This window comes from Periplaneta americana, chromosome 6, assembly GCF_040183065.1.
Source record: "Periplaneta americana isolate PAMFEO1 chromosome 6, P.americana_PAMFEO1_priV1, whole genome shotgun sequence".
Lineage (NCBI taxonomy): Eukaryota > Metazoa > Arthropoda > Insecta > Blattodea > Blattidae > Periplaneta > Periplaneta americana.
This window is the reverse complement of record NC_091122.1, coordinates 91,246,917-91,269,874: the sequence shown is the minus strand read 5'-3', so window position 1 is coordinate 91,269,874 and position 22,958 is coordinate 91,246,917. Positions and strand designations below refer to the sequence as shown.

General features: G+C 36.0%; 1 protein-coding gene across 2 annotated transcripts in view; it reads right to left on the bottom strand.

Moving 5' to 3' along the window:
- Nucleotides 1-22,958, bottom strand: part of LOC138701490 (ubiquitin carboxyl-terminal hydrolase 2-like) — a 181,156-nt gene that overhangs the window by 99,397 nt on the left and 58,801 nt on the right. For both annotated transcript variants that reach the window (XM_069828406.1, XM_069828408.1), the window contains exon 3: nucleotides 3,140-3,391. In XM_069828406.1, the coding sequence (XP_069684507.1) occupies nucleotides 3,140-3,372 (233 nt within the window). In that variant the 5' untranslated portion in view covers nucleotides 3,373-3,391. The remainder of the gene's footprint in view (nucleotides 1-3,139; nucleotides 3,392-22,958) is intronic.

Sequence of the window (22,958 nt, the reverse complement as noted above, 5' to 3'; positions counted from 1 at the left end):
CACAACAATTGTTGAGCTATTTTTCAACATATTCCCCACCGGATTTGAGTCATTTGTCATATCATGGGATCGACAGAGAGGTGCAGACGGCTGTCAAACGCTGGTTCCGATCCCAGGTGGCCGACTTCTACGATACAAGGATATAAAAATTGATCCCATGGTATAATAAATGTCTTAATTCCACTGGGGGATATGTTGACAAACAGCGCAACAATTGCTGTATCTGTTTCAATAAATCTTTCCATGCAATTGTGTGTTTTCTGTAAACGGCCTCAGGGAAAATCACTTTCTGGTCGGCCTCGTAATTGCAGTCGAGTGGCCAAAATTTGTATAAGCACTCCTTTTGATACTATTAACATGGTGGACGAAAAAAACAGAATGTTTGCTTGTAAGTTGCCAAGTAATACCGTTGTGTGGGCAAACATCCTGATTTCCTATCTTCATTTTCTCCTGAGTGGTTGAAATAAATTGAAAGAGAATTTTAAAAATTGCTGAAATGCTATTTGTCATGGAGAAGCTCTTGGTCATACCAGAAAAGCCACAAATCACTATTTGTAAGAGATTTCCGAATACAATATCAACTGCACACTATTTTTGTAGGATTCAACAGGGCATGAGCAAAGCAGAGTATGCATAACTTATCAGGAACGAGAAGAACAATCCACTAACACTCATGTTGTAACTAGAGACAAGTACCGCAAAGCCCCATGTGAGAGGTGTTATACATGATTTCGTCCTTAAAATTCATACGGACAACACTCAGTTCCCAAGATTTCGGACTCAGAGTTGAAATTTTCATATTAGATCCTACATGACTACGCATTGTTTTTATCATTTTCTAAGATTGTTCTATCTATCAATGAAACCTCTTTTAAGATACGGCGTGTTTAAAGCGGTAACCTGTCATCCATGGAATGATGCAAACCCTCATACAAAGTTAACCGCTAATCACAAATAACGGGTTTCCGCCAACATGCGGGAAGCTATAATTTCATGATCGCTGATGGGTCCATACCTATTACCACAACGTTTAAACGGTTTCATGTATCAGCACTAGTTTTTTGGAACACGTATTTTTTTTAATTATGGTTTATTTAACGACGCTCGCGACGAGGTTATATCAGCGTCCCCGGTGTGCCGGAATTTTGTCCCGCTGGAGTTCTTTTACACGCCAATAAATCTATTGACATGAACCTGTCGCATTCAAACACACTTAAATTCCATCGACCTGGTACGGAAACGAACCCGCAACCTCGAGCACAGAAGGCCAGCGCTATACCGACTACGCTACCCAGGTCGACTGAAACATGTATTACCTGAGCTTTCTGAGGAAATGTCGCTTGCTTTACGGAAATGAATGTGCCTACAATATAATGGTATTGAATTTCGGGAGAACTGAGATCTTTCGAGATCTATTGCGCAACGCTAATCCTCAAGCTAGGTGCATTCCCAAACCCACACCGGCTGACTACACTAAGGTTCGATACGTACTCAGGTTTCGAGCAAGCAACCCCACTCGTCCCCTCCGTGCGTCGCTAGCCTGCCACGGAATGATGTAGATGCCTAATATGGTGAAACGGAAGAACTTCGAGAAAAACCCAAGTGTGATCTTGTCCGCCACAAGTGTCACTATGGATGCCGGGACTCGTAACCCTGACCGTCTACGTGATAGCTGAAGATCTGACCACTCAGCCACTGAAGAGGTAACATGATGGTATAAAAATCCATGGCGCTACAACCCATGAAGGGCCAAGGCCGACCAGCCGGCTCCTGACTTCTTGTCCATATGCCGAAGCGGAGGTGGACGATCATCCAACCAGAATGGAGGTATCGTGTGGTTAGGACGATGATTCCCCCCAGCCGTTATAGCTGGTTTACGAAACCGGATTTTCGCTACCTATCGTAGCTCCCCAAGTGCATCACGATGTTGGATGGGCACGGTCCCATACACTGGCCGAAATTTCATTAGAAAATTTCTTCCCCCATGAAGATTCGAACCAGCGTGCATTCCGTAACGCAAGTCCTAGGCAGATGCCTTAGACCACGACGCCACGGCGCGGGACATGATCGTATACTTGACCAAAAATCATTATCTTGGTACATGGATAGAAAAAGATGATCCCGATTCTTGACCATTACGTTCCTCAGGTCTCTTGGCCTCTACGTTCCTGGACTTTTTTTTTCCTAAAGCCAAGTGAAAGGTTTGATTTTTGAAACACCAATATGGAATACAGAGATATGCTTAGGGAGAATCCTTGCCACATGGAAAGTCATTCAAAGAAAACCAGCCATTTTTTTTAACTTCCCCAATCGATAGTGCGACGATCCAATGTTTGAAACAAGTTGGATAAATACCATTTTGAGCACATCTCCTAATTAACACATGTAAAAATTAAGAACTGCGAAAGGAGAGTGGCTTCAATAAATAATCACAAATTATCTCCTTGCATCCTTTCTTACTTACGAGTGAAAAGGTTGCCTAATGGCATAGGGCAGGCAGAAAAATAACATTTAAAAGGTAAATAGCGACGAACTGGATCGTCGCTGGTTATGGGTTCATGCGCAGAAGTTGCGCCTTCTAGCACTTTCTATCACTCCTCAATAAGATATTCACCTGGCTACATTGTAGAGTACAACGATTTCTTTCAACAAAGCATTATTCCGTCGTCGTCTCGGAATCGAGTTTTTCAGCATCACAATGCTTTCTCTTTACATCTATTTCATACGAAAAAGTAAACACAGACGTTACAGGTTGATTTACGAAGACTGTTCCGCACTACAGCTTAGACTATTCCTGAGATCATTAAGTAAAATGTTCATGTAAACATGTGCTCAACTTCGATTAAATGTATTACACTAAGATTTTAATTTTAAGAAAATAACTAGTTATTGTGTTAAAAACAAGAAATCAAGAAGTAAATATTTCCTAAAGTATTATTACTCGTATTTAATTAAATTACACATAAATGCTCCTCATACACATTGGTGGTAGCTCTTTTTTAAAATGGACTTTTTGCGTATTTAAGACTGAAAAAAATCATGTTGCGGATGGCGAGAAAATTATCTTACAAATAATCCCCTTTTAAATGGTTAATTCACACCACTGCTTACTTTCTGCGGCAATACTCTAGTAACTGACCTGGACGGTGAAGTGAATTTTGATTTATATTCTGAGGTGTACGAAGTAGACCTCGGGACAGTTCTAGAGAGGCTAGAGAAGTACGGTCTCTCCAGAGAGCTGCTGAGGGACGAACTCGTCCGATAGCTGCTCCCCGTTACAGAGGAGGAGTACCGGCTGTGTGATGGAACTGGCATCTTGTAGCTGACGGGGCCAGATGACACCGTAGCTACCGCACCACTGCAGTATGGCATCACCAATACGCCCAAGATCCTGCAAACACGAAGATAGACAAAGTCGGTCATTTGAAGTCATCATGTCAAATTTCCACAAAATAGTGATTTATTACTCTTTTTCTTTATGTCAATTTAAAATGGTCTGAAGCACTTATCCTTATTAATTTGGCCCACGAACATTTTACACATTAAATTCACCACATGCATTAACAAAGATGTTTGGAAATGCACCAGCTTGAGGTAGTGATGTCTACCGCTGTAACGAGCGGGTCCGGATTCAACTCCTTGTTGGGACAAGTTACCTGGTTGAGGTTCTCTCCGGGGTTTTCCCTCAACGCATTAAGAGCAAATGCTGGGTGTCTTGCGGCGCTGGACCCTGGACTCATTTCGCTGGCATCATCATCTCACTCAGACGCTAAATAACCATCGCAGTTGATAAAGCGTTGCAAAATAAACCAATTAAAAATAAAGCAGTGAACAGCATGTTGGTTCATGTTCAAATTTCGGTTAGAACAAGTTATCTGGTTCAGATTTCTCTCGAGATTTTATGAGCAACTTGTACGCGATCATGATTATCATAATTATCACCTTCATCCCTATCTAACGAGATGCAATGATCTGACTTAAGGCTTAAGAGCACTGGGTCCCTCATGTTACGACTTAATCATAAGCTATCCCCATGGAAGGGCTAAAGACTAACTAAATTCATTCAAGAGGTTTAGAAAATGTATTAGCATGCCTACAACATCACAACTAATAAAAGGGGGTCACGTTATGAAAATGTACTATTTCAGTGAAGCCTATACTAAATTATATGCTTTGAAGATCAATCCAATAAAAAATATGCAAAGATCAAAAATGTAATACATTTTATTACATTTCACAGGTAGGCCTACTTCAATATATTCTCAAATTATTTATATTAAACTATGACACTCATTCTGTTACCATTTTATAATCAGTCATTCCGCGGGTCTGTGTTTATATTTATAATTCTAATTTTCCACTCATATTCTGTATATCGGCATGCATTCCCACATTACCATGCCAAGAAAGAATTCTCTCCTTGTTATTTTCAATAGGTTAGTATAATATGTTCACTTCTCACAAAGTGCTTCATTCATGTTTCACTGTAAATGAAACGAAAATGTAAATAAATACTTTCTAATGTTAGGAACCAAACGCAAATAAATTAATTACCTGTGGCATGGTTTAAGTTCATAATCTCGTAAGTTCAACTTTGTTAGTAACAACGCGTTTCGAACAATACTGTTTCATAGAATAATATACAGTATGCGACTGCATAGTTTGCCGAACAGCTAGAGCGTAGGCTTTCCACATTGATAAATGCAAAAGATACAAGTGGAATTTGTGGTGAATGAAGACTGTGCTTCGTGGTAGGTTTTCGCGAGATATTCCCGTCTCCCCATATAATCATTTCACTATTGTTCCATTAATCAATTATGATGTTATGTAGATCGCTTGTCATAGTGCACCGAGGGCAATGCTGCGGCGACAAAAAGATTTACAGTTTGGTGCGTCACTCCTAAAGGAGTACGGTTAGATGAATAACGCAAAGTCAAATTGGATTAAAAAAAAAATGTTCGAAATCCACATTAACATCTACAATCAAAGGCAAGACCGTCTTGAAGCCAAATGTTAAAGGCGGTAAGATGGAAAGGAAGCTCCGATTTCATTGAATCCAACAATGGGAGCGCGTATTGCTTTAGCTATTCTAACAGAACACGCCGAGTAGATGTTGCCAGAATTAAATCCAATAGTTCTTTACAAACTGCAAGTTGCAACAACGGGATTAGAGTTGAGCTTAAACGATATTTTCAAGTATCTGTGACAACTGTGACTATGACAATTAAATATCTGTGACTTTTATCGGTGATTTTGTCACACCGATATTTTATATCGATAAGTAAGCACAATATGCATGAATTACACCGATATTTTGTCACACCGATAAAAATTAACAAGAAATATTGAAGAGCAGCGCAATGTGAATACGATTTCTGTATACACGCAACACATAAGTGGTTTATATGGGAAAATCCAACAAATAAATTATGTACATGTACCATTAACAAATAAATACTAATCTAACTGAACAGTAACATGTAAAAAGTTAACCTCATATACCAAGAGGTTATATCGTAGTTGATTGTAGATATGGAATCAGTTGATAATTATTTTTAATGCAGTTGGGTATGGAAAAATTTAGGTTATGTGATTATCCTAATCGTTTTAAAAATTGATCCTTTTTACTGCATATAATATAATGGATAAATTAATATAAGTCGTGCATTAACATTATAATATTGAGTCAGAATAAAAATTAACGAAACATAAGTATTCGGAAAAACAATGAAAAATAATTACAAAACAAAACAGTTGTTCAGACAGGATTTTACACAAGATAAAGTATTGGTAACTAATGGTATTATTATTATTTAAATCGTGTAATCACTATACCATTTATAATAAGACGGTGAAACTAGCGTGAAGTAGTTTCGGCGATTTCTGATGTGAAAATCGTTGCATTTATAAGGAATTTTTTGTGGAGAGACAGTTGCTCGTGTTAAACTAGCGCTGAGGTAGTTTCGGTGATTTCGGAAGTGAAAATCGTTGAATTTGATTTTTTGTGGAGATGCAGTTGATCGTATATGCAAGGTGTATATGCGGAGTACGGAGGGAACTACCTCAAGGCTAGTATAGTCGTTGATCGTATATGTCTAGGCATAATAAAAGCTTAAACCAACCAAACCTGACCTGTCACAGATTCGTATATGCAAGGTGTATATAAGGGGAATACGAAGGAAACTACCTCACGGTTAGTTTAGCCAAATAAGTTGCCCATCATATTAGCCAGTTTTGTCTCGTTCGGTTTTAATTCTATAGGTTCTGTTGTCGGCTTGTGAGAAATGCTTCGAAAGTTCGGAAGAGCATAACGTTCAGTGACACGGTGAATTAACATGATTTACGTTTGATACCCCTTACTTTAAAATGTAATTAATTATCCCATTTATGTGTAAGTGTAGGCCTATTTTAAAAGTGTGCAAGGGAAATGAGAACGATTTGATGGAGCAGTGTCTGCTAGATGTCAGATCTTTTTGGAATTTATAAAATTGACAATTTTTGTTAACTACCCCATATTATTATATTTAAAAGTTGAAAATTACTTGCAACTTGATGATTTTAACAATATCTAGATAAATATCACTAAATATCAAGTTTAGAACATTGATTAGGCCTATTAATTAGGGTGAAATAACACCCCACACGAGTACCAATATTAGGAAGCACTGTGCGATTTCCTAAGAGTTAATAACCATAAACAACATACCGGTAGTTACTTATTACAAATGATTTTATTTTAAATTTAATTATTTTAATTAATACTACCATGCACTGTTCGTGTTAGAGCTATACATTAAAACTGGATCATACATAAATGACATAAGTACAGGTAAAGTTATTAAAATAATGTAGGCTCCTGTAACTATTCTGTTTGTAATTAATAGTATAACTAAAAAATATATTGTTACTGCGTAAAAATTGAGTGGAAAATACTTATACATTAATATAAATTCACAGTAATATGAAAATGTGAAGATCTCGGGGAATACATAAAATATTTATAAAACATATAGGCCTATAGAGACTAAATAATATGAAAACAAAATGTCAGATTGATGATTATATTATAATGCCGCTAATAGCTTTGCAACACATCATCACTTTGAAAAAAAATAATATTGAACAAAATATCACGAAAAAATAATCAAATACCACAGCCAGATTGCTGCTATTGTATCATGGGTATGCGCAAACCCACGACGTAGAGGAGAAAATATCAGTCACAGACGTTGCAACGGTCACAGAGTACTGAATACGGAGCAGATTTCGATAGCGATATTTTGTCACAGATATTTCGCGTCATCAGTCACAAGTTTATCTGTGACAAAAAAATACCTGTGACAAAATATCGGTTTGTGAACTATCGGCCATCTCTAACAGGGATCAGTTATACGTACATCACGTGTGGAGCTGAGTCAACACGCTTCCTGGATTACGAGTAGTTGCGAAATATTTTGTCATACAGTCTTGTAATAGGGATCGGGGTTAATAGTCAATAATCGTGATTTAGTTTTCTCTGAATTATGTGGAGACCTTGGGAGAATATTCCAGTGGAAACATAGAAAATCAAGCCCATACACAGCAAGTTTCCTACAGTCCTGTACAGTCAGTCTAGTGCATTTATAGGTACTTTAAGTAAACAGAGTCAGGGACTAGTAATCTATACTAGTAATAAATCTGTAACCAACATTTTTCTAGTAATTTTTGCTTTTCCAAAAATAATTGGTATTAACATGTATAATTAACCATCCTGAGACCAAAAATCACATTTTTGAAATTTTTGTTTGTATGTCTGTCTGTATGTCTGGATGTTTGTTACCTTTTACACGAAAATGGCTGAACCGATTTCTATGAAAATTGAATATAAATTAAGTTCGTTCTAACCTAGATTTTAAAACAAATGACTCCGTCTATTTAAAGCGGCCTGGCACAACAAACGGGGAATATTATTCATTTGAGACTGTTTTTATAGGGATATAATTGTAGTCCACACCTGTGGAGTAACGGTCAGAGCGTCTGGCTGCGAAACCAGATGGCCCGGGTTCGAATCCCGGTCGGGGAAAGTTACCTGGTTGAGGTTTTTTCCGGGGTTTTCCCTCAACCCAATCCGAGCAAATGCTGGGTAACTTTCGGTGCTGGACCCCGGACTCATTTCACCGGCATTATCACCTTCATATCATTCAGACGCTAAATAACCTAGATGTTGATACAGCGTCGTAAAATAACCCAATAAAATATAATTGTATTATATGATGGGAATATATAAAATGTATAAATGTTTATCAATATTAATATACAGAGAATGTTTGTATGAAGTAATCTCAGAAGCTACGTAACCGATTTGGATAATTTCTACACTATTTGAAAGTGTAGTTTCTCTAGATGAACGTTATACTACATGCCATTACGTTAACTCCTGCGTGAATCGACGATTGAGACTGATGTAGGATTGAAATTTATCCTTACGCACAGGATACTTGGTATTCTGTAGCAATATTGTATTACTTGCTTATTTAAACTTTATTTGGTCCACATAAAATACTCTAATTCTATACACTTGTTTCTTTTTTCCACAGAATATAATAGTATTTTTAAGAGTTTTGTCGTAAATATGAGTATTTTTACTGGACCAAAAATACAGCACATATTATGCAGTAAAATTAGTATTTTACCACTGAGATCACTGGAGCTGAGTTATTTTACAAAGTGTCACGAAATGACATTCCTGCGCTCATTATTTACCCATATTCGTTTCCTAAAATAATATTTATGTACCACATTCATTTTCATTCTTTTTATTTACATAAACAATGATGATGCACAACCGAGCGAGTTGGCTCAGATGGTAGAGTTTGAGACTCGAATTCGGGAGGTCACGGGTTCAAACTCTGTGGCCGACAAATGTGACTCGGGTTTTTCATGGTTTCCCTTAGTCATTAAGGCAAATGCAAGATTAAAAATTTACATGCCACGATTCATCACCGCCTCAATTACCAATACGATAAACATTAATCAAAATCTATAATCAGTTACATGAACACAAGCCAACTACAACACACAATATAAACAACAACTCAACAAGAATAAAAACGGCCTACTGGTACACCCACACATTCTAAACACGCGACACGATCAAAGATGTTAAAGCATGTATAAATAAACTTAAAGAAAAAATGAACAGTGAGGCCAACATAAAAAAAATTATCTTCGTACACAATCCAGTCTATATTAACATTAATTTGGAGTGATTTATTAGACGATGCATTCAAGATTAATTTAGAAAAACGTTAAATGAATTATCCTTGCACCAAAAACGGATGTTCCTTGAACCAAATGATCCTATTTTAATTATTTGTATGTAATAAAAATTATGAAACATGTTAAAGGAATTATCCTTGCACCAAATGATCGCTCTCTGGACCAAAATGATCGTATTTTAATTATTTAAATACAATTTAAATTAAGTGACATACTAAGCGATTTATCCTTCTATCAAACACGGATGTTCCCTGGACCAAATGTCCAATTTTAATTATGTAATTACTTTATATTTATTTCTAATAAGTGCAGTGAAGAGCACGGGTATGGCTAGTCAAGGTATATAATTATGTAAGTAGTTAGAAACAAATAGGAAAAGGACCAATACAGCTAGAATACTAGGCTCATCGAGGCAGACGGTCAGTAAAATAATAATTAAACGTGGTGTTCCAACTGCAGTGAAACCAGTAAACAAGAGGTAAAAATTAAAAGGCAGACAGTTTCACTCGTGACGTAATCCGCAGTAAAATGTATGTAGTCTATTCAAGAGGGACATCCCCAACTTTGAAGGACCAACTGAATCATTTAAGAAAACAATTTGATTTTCAGTATAGCAAAACAACGCTTCGAGAGCTCATTCGAAAACTTGACTTCAGATATTGGTTCCTCAATCAGAGGAGAGTAATAATACAAACTCCAAGAATTGTGACACGACATTACGAATTAGTAACAAAGCAAGGAGATGCACTATCATCTTTACTTTTTAACTTTGCTCTAGAATACGCCATTAGGAAAGTTCAGGATAACAGAGAGTGTTTGGAATGGAATGGGTTACATCAGCTTGTCTATGCGGATGACGTTAATATGTTAGAAGAAAATTCACAAACGATTGCGGAAAACACGAAAATTTTACTTGAAGCAAGTAAAGGGATAGGTTTGGAAGTAAATCCCGAAAAGACTAAGTATATGATTATGTCTCGTGACCAGAACATAGTACGAAAAGGAAATATAAAATTTGGAAATTTATTCTTTGAAAAGGTGAAAAGTTTAAAGTATCTTGGAGCAACAGTAACAAATACAAATAACACTCGGGAGGAAATTAAACACAGAATAAATATGGGAAATGCCTGTTATTATTCGACTGAGAAGCTTTTGTCATCCAGTCTGCTCTCAAAAAACCTGAAAGTTAGAATTTATAAAACAGTTATATTACCGGTTGTTCTGTATGGTTGTGAAACTTGGACTCTCACTTTGACAGAGGAACAGAGGTAAAGAGTGTTTGAGAATAAGGTGCTTAGGAAAATATTTGGAGCTAAGAGGGATGAATTGCAGGAGAATGGAGAAAGTTACACGATGCAGAACTGCACGCATTGTATTCCTTACCTGACGTAATTAGGATTATTAAATTCAGACGTTTGAGATGGGCAGGGCATGTAGCACGTATGGGCGTATAGAATGTTAGTTGGAAGGCCGGAGGGAAAAAGACCTTTGGGGAGGCCGAGACAAAGATGGGAAGATAATATGGAAATGGATTTGAGGGAGGTGGTATATGATGGTAGAGACTGGATTAATCTTGCACAGGACAGGGACCAATGGCGGACTTATGTGAGAATGGCAATGAACCTCCGAGTTCCTTAAAAGCCATTTGTAAGTAAGTATTATAAATTAATACTCTATTCAATGTAGTAAATTAAGTTTATAATAAAACAAATGCGAAAAAAAAAACAACAAATTCTAACAACAATAAGAAATTACATCACGAACAGAATAACTTAAACTCTTAAAATCAATAAGATTTCCTAATTTTACTAGTCACTTTGTAATGAAATATAAGTTGCAAACCTGGTCAAATAATGGCAGTTTTAAAGTTTTCAATCGAGTCTCCGAACATTTTAATCAATAAAATAAATTAAACATTTATATAAAAAAATTAATTTAGAAAAAAACATAAATTCTAACAATAAATAAGAAAACACTATCAGGAATAGAATAATTTAACTACACAAAATTAAAACTTTGTAATTTTTCAGCTCAAGTGTTAACGGACTTTGTAACGAGTTGTAAATTATAAATATACGTAAAATAATAGGATTTTAAATTTTTCATCTCAATCTCAGAATATCTGAATCAAGAAAACAAAATTTATAACAACATAAATGGCAAAAAAGAGCAAACAAATTCTAACAATAAATAAATTATCATCAGGAATTAAAAAATTCAAGTACGTAACATTAAGACATTCCAATTTTGCAAGTTATGGACTTCTGACGCAATGTAAGCTGAAAATACAGTCCATTGATGAATGGCAGTTGGAAGTTTTCAACTCAGTCACCGAATATTTCGAGAAAGAATTATGGTCTCAAGCTTTAAAATGGAAGAATAAGAGGCGCAAAAGCGCACAAATAAACAAAGGGAGAAAGAAGAAAGTTACAAGGAACAGAAGGAAAATAAGCGACCGTGTGGGCATGATGATAAAGAAGAATAACATAATCTTCATTTCATTGTTTATTCACTGGTTTATATTTTCATTTTCACAGAAGAATTACCTCTTTTGAGATTTCTTAATGAAAAAGTGTTCCAATTGACTTTATAGCTGACTGCTGGTATGCAATGAGGATTACCAGAAATGGCAAGACTGGGTTAACCTGTGTGGTTGCTTTGGGGAGAAATTAATTCTTTTTTAAATCAACAATGGAAGTAACTCTGTTTGAAGACCAGAGTGTAATATTAATTTGCTTAATGAGAGGTGGAGTCCTCCCCTGGGCTTTCAGATAAACAGCTCAACAGTGCAGCTAGAGTGAGCTAGCTAGTAGAGTCGGGCAGACTGCCTCATATTATCGCCCGTTCTCGGTTGCGTAATCTCCACAGTCTCGCTTAGTGCGCGCGTACCGAATGTAGCCAATGACTCATTGATAGAGAACACGAGATTCTCTTGGTCCCGAGATTACCGATACTAGATCACTCCCGACAGTCTCGGAGGTCTAGACGGGACTGTAGTACTGATAAGCAAGCGATATCGCTTGGGCCGCGCTCCTATAAGAAGCATTGGCTTATACATTTCCCGGTTCTTTAAATATATATCATGTCGTAGCTCCTATAATACTTGATCAATCGCGCTGTAATTTTTTGGATTGATAGCTCAATGTCTAAGGAAAACATAGGAAAAAAATCGAACTGAAAATATTTTTTGGAAAGTGAGAAAAAAAATATTAACTTCGATGGAGATTGATGTGTTCAGAATAGACATTTGCAACTTCACCTTTGTAGGCTGAAAACTTTTTTGTTTTTCACGTTAGATGGGGGGTCAAAGCGAGAGAAATGTTGAGAAAGGATGGAAATTACTTTTAAAAGTGATGGCCATTCAAAATTTTTACCGGTTCTCGAATAACGGCGAGTTAACCTGTTAGCGCAGGACTTATGACTCAAACGTTTGTTCCGTAAAATTTGTACGGAACCCTTCAACGCATGAAAACTCGTTATTGTACGGATAGTATTAATTGGTATTTTAATAAAGGTAGTTGAAAATGAGGCTATCTAGTCCAAGATGGTTTACACTTTATAGTAATTAGGCTATCTTTTATAGCAACTAAATAAAAAAATTGTTTGTAACACAATGATATGAAACATGAAAATATTAAAAGCTGGTTCACAATAAACCGAGAACGGAAACGGCAACGAGAACTAGAACGGAAATATTTTTAAAATAAATGTATTTAAAGGTAAGCATTCACAATTAACTATTCTGAATGCTCACATTTAAATACTGTACATTTATTTTAACATTATTTCCGTTCTCGTTTCCGTTCCCGGTTTATTGTGAACCAGCCTATACTATAGAAAACTACACTTTCTATTGGTGTGCACGTTATAAATTACTGTTACAGAACAATCATTATTGTATTCTAGCCATGTTACAATATAAAATTATATAGGCCTATATGATTTACAATAATTATCCTATGTTATAGGAACGAGAATAACAAATTAAGAATTAATCAGATTTCTAATACTTGTACCTAATGATAACTTACAAGACAGTAATAAATAATAACCATCATAATAATCCTGATAATCATAATCTTAATCATCCTAATGATTACGATAATGATGATGATAACAGTAATACTAATAATAATAATAATGATATAATAATAATAATAATAATAATAATAATAATAATAATAATCGCTGTAGAGTAACGGTTGGCACACCTGACTGTGAAACGATCGGCTTCCGGTTCGAATCTTGGTTGGGACAAGTTAAGACTGGTTCACAATAAACCGAGAACGGGAACGACAACGATAACGGAAATATTGTTAAAATAAATACATTTAAATGTGAGCATTCACAATTAACTTTCACGTTCCCGTTTCCGGGCTCCGGCAATCTTCTCGTTAATTGTGAATGTTCACATTTAAATACATTTATTTTAACACTAGCTGTACCCGTGCGCTCCGCTGCACTTATTAGAAATAAATATAAAGTAATTACATAATTAAAATAGAACATTGGGTCCAGGGAACATTCGTGTTTGATAGAAGAATAAATCGTTTAATATGTTACTTAATTTAAATTGTATTTAAATAATTAAAATGCTATCATTTTGGTCCAGAGACCGCTCATTTGGTGCAAATAAAAACTCGTTTAACATTTTTCTAAATTAATCTTGAATGCATCTTTTAATAAATCACTCCAAATTAATAGAGTTGATTGTGTAAAAATGTAAGAATTCACGATCTCCTATGCACTACTGCCATAGAACGAATAAATTTGTTTTTCTTCCTACTAAAAAAATTAATAGTTTGCACATAGCAGTTACGGAACAACGACGCTATAATCTGAGGCGGCGGTGAAAATGTATTGTATTGTTATTTTAAAACTCTTTTATATCCTTAAATATCAGACCTATCAAAATTTTGCCTGGAATAAAACTTATCGACAATCATTTTTGAAGAACCTTCTGTTATGTAACATTTTTCACAAAAATCAATAATAAGCGAGATATTTCGGTTTATTTAATTCAGGCCCCCTTATAACCCCCCCCCCTTTAAATAAAGTATTTTGAATGCCATATAGCCTAAAATCTAAGTTACAACGAACTTAATTTATGTTCCAATTTTCATCGAAATCCGTTCAGCCATTATCGCGTGAAAAGGTAACAAACATCCAGACAGACAGACATACAAACAAAAATTTCAAAAAAGCGATTTTCGGTTTCAGGATGATTAATTAATTATATATGTTAACACCAAATTTCGCTTACAGATTTATTATTAGTATAGATTATTTCTCGTTGTCGTTTCCGTTCCCGGTTTATTGTGAACCAGCCTTTACCTGGCTGAGGTTTCTCGCCTCAACCCATTGAGAGCAAATGCTGGGTAACTTTCGGCGCTGGACCCTGGACTCATTTCGCTGGCATTATCATCTCATTCAGACGCTAGATAGCTATAGCAGTTGATAAAGCGTCGTAAAGTAACTAATTTAATAATAATAATAATAATAATAATAATAACCCTCTTTTATTCTCTGTTGTTATGATAAAGCAAATATAAATGACACTCAGGAGGAAACGCAGAATAAATATGAGGGGAAATGCCTGTTATTATTCGGTTGAGAAGCTTTTGTCACCCAGCCTGCTCTCAAAAAACTTGAAAGTTAGAATTTATAAAACAGTTACATTACCGGTTGTTCTGTATGGTTGTGAAATTTGGACTCTCACTTTGAGGAACAGAGGTTAAGGGTGTTCGAGAATAAGATTCTTAGGAAGATATTTGGGGCTAAGAGGGATGGAGAATGGAGGAAGTTGCACAACGCAGAACTGCACGCATTGTACTATCACCTGACATAATTAGGAATATTAAATTCAGAGGTTTGAAATGGGCAGAACATCTAGCATGTATGGGCGAATCCAGAAATGGATATAGTGTGTTAGTTGGATGGCCGGAGGGAAAGGACGTTTGGAGAGGCAGAGACGTAGATGGGAAGATAATATAAAAATGGAAATGATGGTAGAGACTGAATTAATCTTGCTCAGGATAGAGACCGATGGCGGGCTTATGTGAGAGAGGCAATGAACCTCCGGGTTCCTTAAAATGCATTTGTAAGTAATTATGATCAATTTGTGAAAGGATCTACTCTGTTTCGTAATTCTGTCCTTCCTCTTGCAAAAGTGTTTCCATTTCACATGCAGCATTTTATCAGTTGGGAAACAAAAATATCTTTTGTCAGAGTCTTTGGTCCTTTATAATAATATAAATAAGTATTAATTATTTTATTTCGTCCTTACACAGCACAATAATTACCCATGCTGATGAAGATGCCGTTGCATAACAACGAAACATCCAGATGTGAACGCGCAATATAATAATACAGTCGTGTGTTATCCATTACTATAGCGTATACAAAACACTATCGAATGATTAAATATGCAATGTCAACGAAATGCTGATAGCGAGAAAGTATATCATAGCTCCAACCATAACTTGTTATTGTTTTAGACTAGCTTAGGATTAGGTAACGACTGAAAGTGCTGCATTATTTTGCTTCTCCAGAAAGGCAATAAGTAGTTCATTAAAATAGTATGCCTTCTGTAAGAATGTCGACAATCATAATGTGCTGTATTATTGCATACCACACTGCTGTGCCTTCTTAAATTACTTCATGAACATTAATATTTTTCAGAAAGAGTCACGAATTTCAGTGATGAGCGGCAATTAAGCCGGCAGTCAGTGTACGCATTTCGTAACGATAAGTCGGCCGTGCGATAACAGGCCGGGACCCGGTATTCCTCGTTCCCGAGAGTGCCAATCTCGAGAATACGATTCTCGGAACTGGGTTATCGGCCAGCCAGTCTCGCCTACGAGACGAGCGGGAGTAAGAGGCTGTTTGCCCGACTCTACTAGCTAGCCCACACACGCTTTCAACTTCACTCATTTTTTTCTCATCGAAAGAAAAACAAAACATGTCACTTTCGTCTTTGTATGCCCCTAATTACAAAAAGAAAATATCCTTAAGAAATAAATATACTTACAAAATAATACATTCATTCATAGTGTTCTGCCCAAGAACAAGTATTTCATTGCAAACCCAGCATTCTCCAATCTTTCCTTATTTTCAGCATTCCTCTTAGTCTCTGCATATGATCCACGTATCTTTATAAAAGGTATCCCCGTCACATGCCATGAAGGCACTTGGGGGGGCATGGAGGTAGAGCCCCATGCTTTCCATGACCTCGGCATTAGAATGAGGCGGTGTGGTCGGCACCATGCTCTGACCGCTTTTTACCCCCGGGAAAGACCCGGTACTCAATTTTATAGGAGACGTATCTTTATTCTGTACATAATTAAGAACAAATGTTGAAAATTTCTGAATGTTGTTATTTGGGTTGTGGAATAAATCACTACGGTCAGTAAACTATTCACTTAACAAAATACATGAGGTACTGTGTCACTTATCTTACTAATGAAAATGCTAGGTAGGGTTCAGGTTAGTTGCAGAACAACGCAGCATTCTATCTGTGGCTTCAGTTAGTCTTTGCAAGACAGACAAGATAAAATCATTTTGTGAAGTTTACCATGTATACGTCATTAAGTCACGGTGTAATTTTTAAGCTAATTGCTTGCAAGTAAGCTATGAACAAGCAAAAACCATATTCCGCCCACCATTTTCACATAATTTTTGGCAGAAAAGCAGGTAAAATCAGATTTCTTAAAGAAATTAACAATAGTACACACCTATTTCGTAACAAGTGCTGGAAATGTCCTCTACCAGCACCTAGTTATAACTGGTACCTTCTTTAAAAAAACACACACAGAAATTCGCACAAAATATTTTTTGTGGGTCAGGAAACTTATAAATTTCTCCTAATACTGCCTTTCGGTTTTCTTAAAATATGGCTACTGCAAGCCTACTTACACACTTCGCTTTTAACATTTTCAAGTAGAAAAGAAAATAGTGTCAACTAAGGAGAAAACCTGACGACGTGATTTTTTTGTCTAAACTAGATCTAATACTCTTTATTGTATTTACAATCTTGTACGTCGTGATTTTGTCGGAAAATGGCGTCAAGAACTATGACCGTTTTCCTTCTTCCCAATAATTCAGTTTTTAAACAAAAATTGCAAATAAATTACACAAACCTGCCATGAAAAAACTTTTTAAGAAAATTTAGCTCTCTTTTATGTATTTTTGTATGCTGAAGTCAGAAATTACATTTTAAAAATGGCACTCACGCACTATTTTTACACAAAACTATATTTTATGTTTTATAGTATTAATAAAATGAGGATATCATGCAAGAACTTCAGTTACAACCAGTCTCACAGTTTATAAACAAGCACCAGCTGCAGTGGAAAAATCATGTTCAACGAATGAATCGGAATAGACTCTCAAAAGCCATGCTTCAATACAGTCCCCAAAGAAGAGATCTTTAGGCCGTCCAAAAAAAAAAAAAAAGGTGAACCGAGAATGACTCACTGAAACCGTAACGGGCCTTGGCCTTATACTCGTTTGGATGATGATGAAATTATCAATATAAGCCTATTACTGATTTTTCTGCATCCGTAACCCAGTGCTCTAATGTAAAATTTTGTACTAACACGTTGATGAGGATCAGAAACATAATCTAGAAGCTATGTGATGTAGAGAGTGAAAATCCAGAAGAGTTTACCAGTTTGAACTCTATGATTTAATAAGAGACTTAGGATTATACAAGGAAAAAACTGAGCTCTTACGTTCCACATTAAAATAAATAAATTTGCTGGCACCAGGAACATTTTTTTATTAGTACAGGGGTAGAGAAGAGGAATTTACGCTCCGCATTCATTTCCTTAATAGTTTCCTGCCCAAGGGCAGGTCTTTAATTCTTCAATCATTCATATTTTCTGTCTTCTTCTTTTTCTCCGTATATGATCTACATACTGTATCTTAATTCGTCTATCATCTGATATCTTCTTCTACCCCGAACTCTTCTCTCGTTCACCATTCCTTCCAGTGGATCCTTCAATAGGCAGTTTCTTCTCAGCCAGTGACCCAACCAAATATTTTTCTCTTCCTGATCAGTTTCAGCATCATTCTTTCTTCACTCGCTCTTTCCAACACAGCTTCATTTCTTGATGCTCCACAAACTGTTTCAATTAATCTCTATAGGGCAACACCTTTCTGTATTCCTCCAATAATAATCAAGAAATTGAGAACTCGATGTCATGAAGATGGCACATACAGTACTTTCGCATGTTCCATCAATGTCACAACATTTTTATATATATTATAATGTTATCGATAATATTCCTGTTTGTAAATCATTTTCTTGGACTATAATTTACAATACATATGAAATGACGTCACATGCATAAAAGACAATATGTTTTTGTAATTCTAAAAATTAAGATATCCGACTTTTAATTATTCAATTACACATTTACGGTTTATGTAATATTTTAGTAATTATTTGTAACCAATTCCCATGATATAATTATTGTCATGCAAGTATGAAGTATTCTTTTCTAACATTAGGCCTAGGCCTACTTTTCTACCTAAGAAAATCAGTACCTAGTCTGCTAGTATTACAAATTAACATAAATATGAACAGATATACTAGGGATACTTACAAAGTCTCACCAAGGAGTCAAATGCGTTTTAATAAAGAAATTTCGAAATATAGATATTGAAAGAGACAATATACGCTACTAATTATTGTCAGACAGTTATTTGTAAGGTTTTCACGCAACGGAAGAGAGCAAAAACATACAATTCGAACTTGTCGTTGTGTACGAGTATTTCTTTATCCCTCCATAATAATAATAATAATAATAATAATAATAATAATAATAATAATAATAATAATGTTGAACACAGCATTTGGCACACACGTTAACACATTAACAATCTTCAAAGTAATCATTAATCGTTCGCTGCCAACGATGAGGAAGGCGACGAATATCATCAGCTTCACAAATGTTAAAGCTTGCAGTCTCGCGCCTCACTGCATTGACAATATCTTCTCGTGTACAGAAGCGTTTCCTATGCAGTGGAGCTTCTAATTTTGGTATCAAATCATAATCATAAAAGTGAAAAATCCGGTAAGTAGGGTGAGTGCTCTAGTGCTTCCTATCTCCAGCGTCGTAAAAGGTCACTGACACAAATATTGTCGTATGGGCGGTAGCGTTATCGTGAAGGATTATCCCTTTGTGAAGCAATTACAAGTACTCCGCATTAACAGTTGACGATGTTGAACAAAATGATTTTGTGCTCCCCACCCTTCGATGTCCTTGAACGTCAACACCATCTAGTGACGTCAGTAGATATCAGAGGTTTCGATGTCCGAAAAGGTCCCCCATAGACACACAGTTTTCCATTGGTTTTTTATCACTCCCGGCGCATCATCCATACGAACCGATGAAAAACAGAGTTGAGCCTTCAATTCGGGACAACGCATTTCATGAAAAACCGCGTTCCGAGATTGACGGGTCCAACCTGTGTGATATTTTTTTAAACGAATCGCGTCACGCATAATGGAAGGCGGATTGATCCAGCCTGCCTCGTTTCCGGAATACGAAGTCTCTCGTGTTTTCATAACACCTAGTCGTGTCATCTCTTTTCCCGTTTTCTCATTCTGGCCATTATGGAGAGGTCAGCAACGAAAAAAATTGAAATCCGTAGAGTTTGTAACTTATTTTATCAAGTTATATAAACAACATCCATGATTATGGAACGTGGAGTGAGGAGTAGGTACTCTAACAAATTTGAAAACGAAGCAGCCTATGGAGAAGTTGCTTGAACTCACCAAGACTGATCAGTAGAGCCCGGATTCTTATGTAATTACATATTGCATTCCTTTACTTGTAGACCATTGAAAATGACAAATGTCGGCGATGAGTTTCATTTGACATATTTTTACTTATTCTTAGTAATATTACATATTTTGCATATTATGTAATGAATGTAACATTTTATACATATCTAGGCAATTATTGAGTTTTTAATTCTTTTTATTTTTCAGAGTAAATTATTGTTTTTTTTATATATATATTTGGACATATATCTTAACGTCCCTGTCCCATTACTCCGATTGGAAGGCCGCCTTTTGTTCTCACTTTAGTACACGATGCTGCTAAAGAGGGAGGGCCCGGTACTGACGTCATTATGTTTTGTTCACAACTCTAGAAAATATTTCAATTTCTAAAGCTGGCTTAAGAGAATATTCATTTTATAAATAAAAAAAAACGAACATAAAACTGAGACTATTCATTTTAAAAATAAAAGAACAAACATAAAACTAGGGATTCCAAACTCTTTGTCTGTAAAACACAGTAGTTCGGAGTGCCTCAACTCTATACATTTACACTACGCTTTCTCAGAATCTGGGATGGTCAGGTGCGCCGGTCATTTAACTATGTTACAAATTGAAAGTAGGCTATTAGCGAAGGATTTGGGTCGGGTGTCAGGTAAATCAAAATACCATTATGTGTGCCACAGAAAAATATTTTTCTAGGAAATTTTAAGGCACAAGAAAAAGCATAAATTATGGCAGAGCCAAGTTGTATTTGAAAAACTATACAATGGGGTGGAAATAGCAAATCACTTTCCAGGCTGCATCCTCCCACTTCAACTAACCAGTTAAATTGTGACGATATTTTTGTGAATTTAATGCATTAATAAACAGTGATCTTAAGTTACATATTTCATTAATACTACATACAGTATTTAATTATATATTTCCTCGATATTTACTACATTTTTATGTACATTATCACACTTTATTACATAAAAATCCGAGGCCTACTAATCAGTGATCACGACAATGCATATATGATGCAACGCATAGTATCTACCAGAGGTGCCTTCCGAAAGAAATGAATAATATGGCGTCACAGGTTTCAGGAATGATGTTCCCCAAAGCCTATGCCGAAATTACAATTGTAAATTTCAAATCTTCCAACGAACTCTCAGTCGCCAGATAGCGTACGTAACCTTTCCACAGAACAGATTGACTTCCTCATACCAGTGTCCTTTCTGGCTACTGCCGGGCCTACTATTGCAAAAAGCCTTTGGAATTAATCTGAGCTCAAAGGGATATAATTTGTAAGCCGTCCTTGGCTGCGGCTTCAATCTCACGCAGCAGATTGAAGTGGAAAAATTCGTCCCTCTTTTGCAGCCAATGTTTACTCCATATTCGTATTTTCGTTGGACGATGCTCATCGCCACTATGAATCACTTTAGATTTCCGAATTCGCTTTGATATGAGAATGAAACGACTGTTCTGGATTGTGTGTATATGAATAAATCGCTTCGTTCCACCAGACTGGAATTGACGCTACGGGACCGACACGCCTTGGAGTATCTTAAAATTCCAATGAAGGCTCGAGATTCGGTATGAAAAAGTAAGTAACTTATGCTAACTCTTATGGTGCAACGAACCAATAGGACTATGAAAGCAAATGGCTTCAGTCAATATAATTTATTAACAATCCCTCTCGAATACAAAAATGGTCTTTACAGCTTACTGTGAAAAGCAGATAATCATTTATTGTTTATTTGAACCATTACCCGGATTTTAAATATTATATCTAACGGACCAAGAAGTACAAGGACATCATTTTATTTGTACTAACATTTCTAATATTAACAAGGCTATACCTTTGGATTAACGGTTGAGAAGCGGAAACACTGTTTGCTATCCCCTTCCACGACTGGAGTTCGATGATACTGGCGTAAAATACAAACAAATCACTTTACTAGGTATAGAAGGGAAGAAAAGTAGTTCATCCATTTACGTAAACTAGGAAATATCGCGATTTTGAGTTTGATAATTTTCATTAGGTTTTTATTTAATCAAAATACTGTACTGTATTAACAATAAATGTTTTTACTCAAGAATTGAGCTATCCATCCGGATGTATTCATTATGCTGTGTATATTATACTGTCTACAGCACATTAGCGTACAATATAGAGACTGAAGTTAAATTGAAAAATAATCTTAATATGGATATTTAAACACTTTTTTGAAAATGATGGTCGTTCATTTCGATACAAGCTTCAGTTCTTTTGTGCATATTATCGCACTATAGACTATTGTACCTAATTCCAATTAGCAGTTTCGTCCTTCGTACTAGTAACTCATATTGAAATAATTCTGTACCTAACTTACTCTATAAAAGAGTACCTTATGTACTGTAAATTCAATCTTCACTTCTGCCCGATCCGAAAAGATAAAATTACTCAGACATCCTACCTACTTTCCGTCCATATGATTTTGTCACAGGGTCGTAGAAAGAGTGAAATCACGTGACAGTTATTACTTAACGAGGTCCTTTTATTTAACTTATTTTGAATAGTTGTATAATATTATGTAGACATCCAATTCCTAACAGAAATTAATGTTTTCAGAAAAGAGCTAAGACAACCCAGCCACTAGCCTTTACAGAGGGTTGAGCAGCAGCGGGTGGGGGAAACTGGGATGAGACGTAGGCAAACGGATGACAGTACCTGTGCGAGAATACGATTCAATATTGAAAGCTCTTTCGTCACTGAAAAACGCGAACATATTTCTGGAACGTACTATACTCACTCAGTACTGTTTACTATGACCGAAAGGCGACTTTGACTGCATACGCGGCTTTGGTTCTGTGTGGAGGGCGATTGGAAGTTTACTAGTATAGGGGGTGAGGGTGAAGTACATTCAAAAACTCAGGTACAATA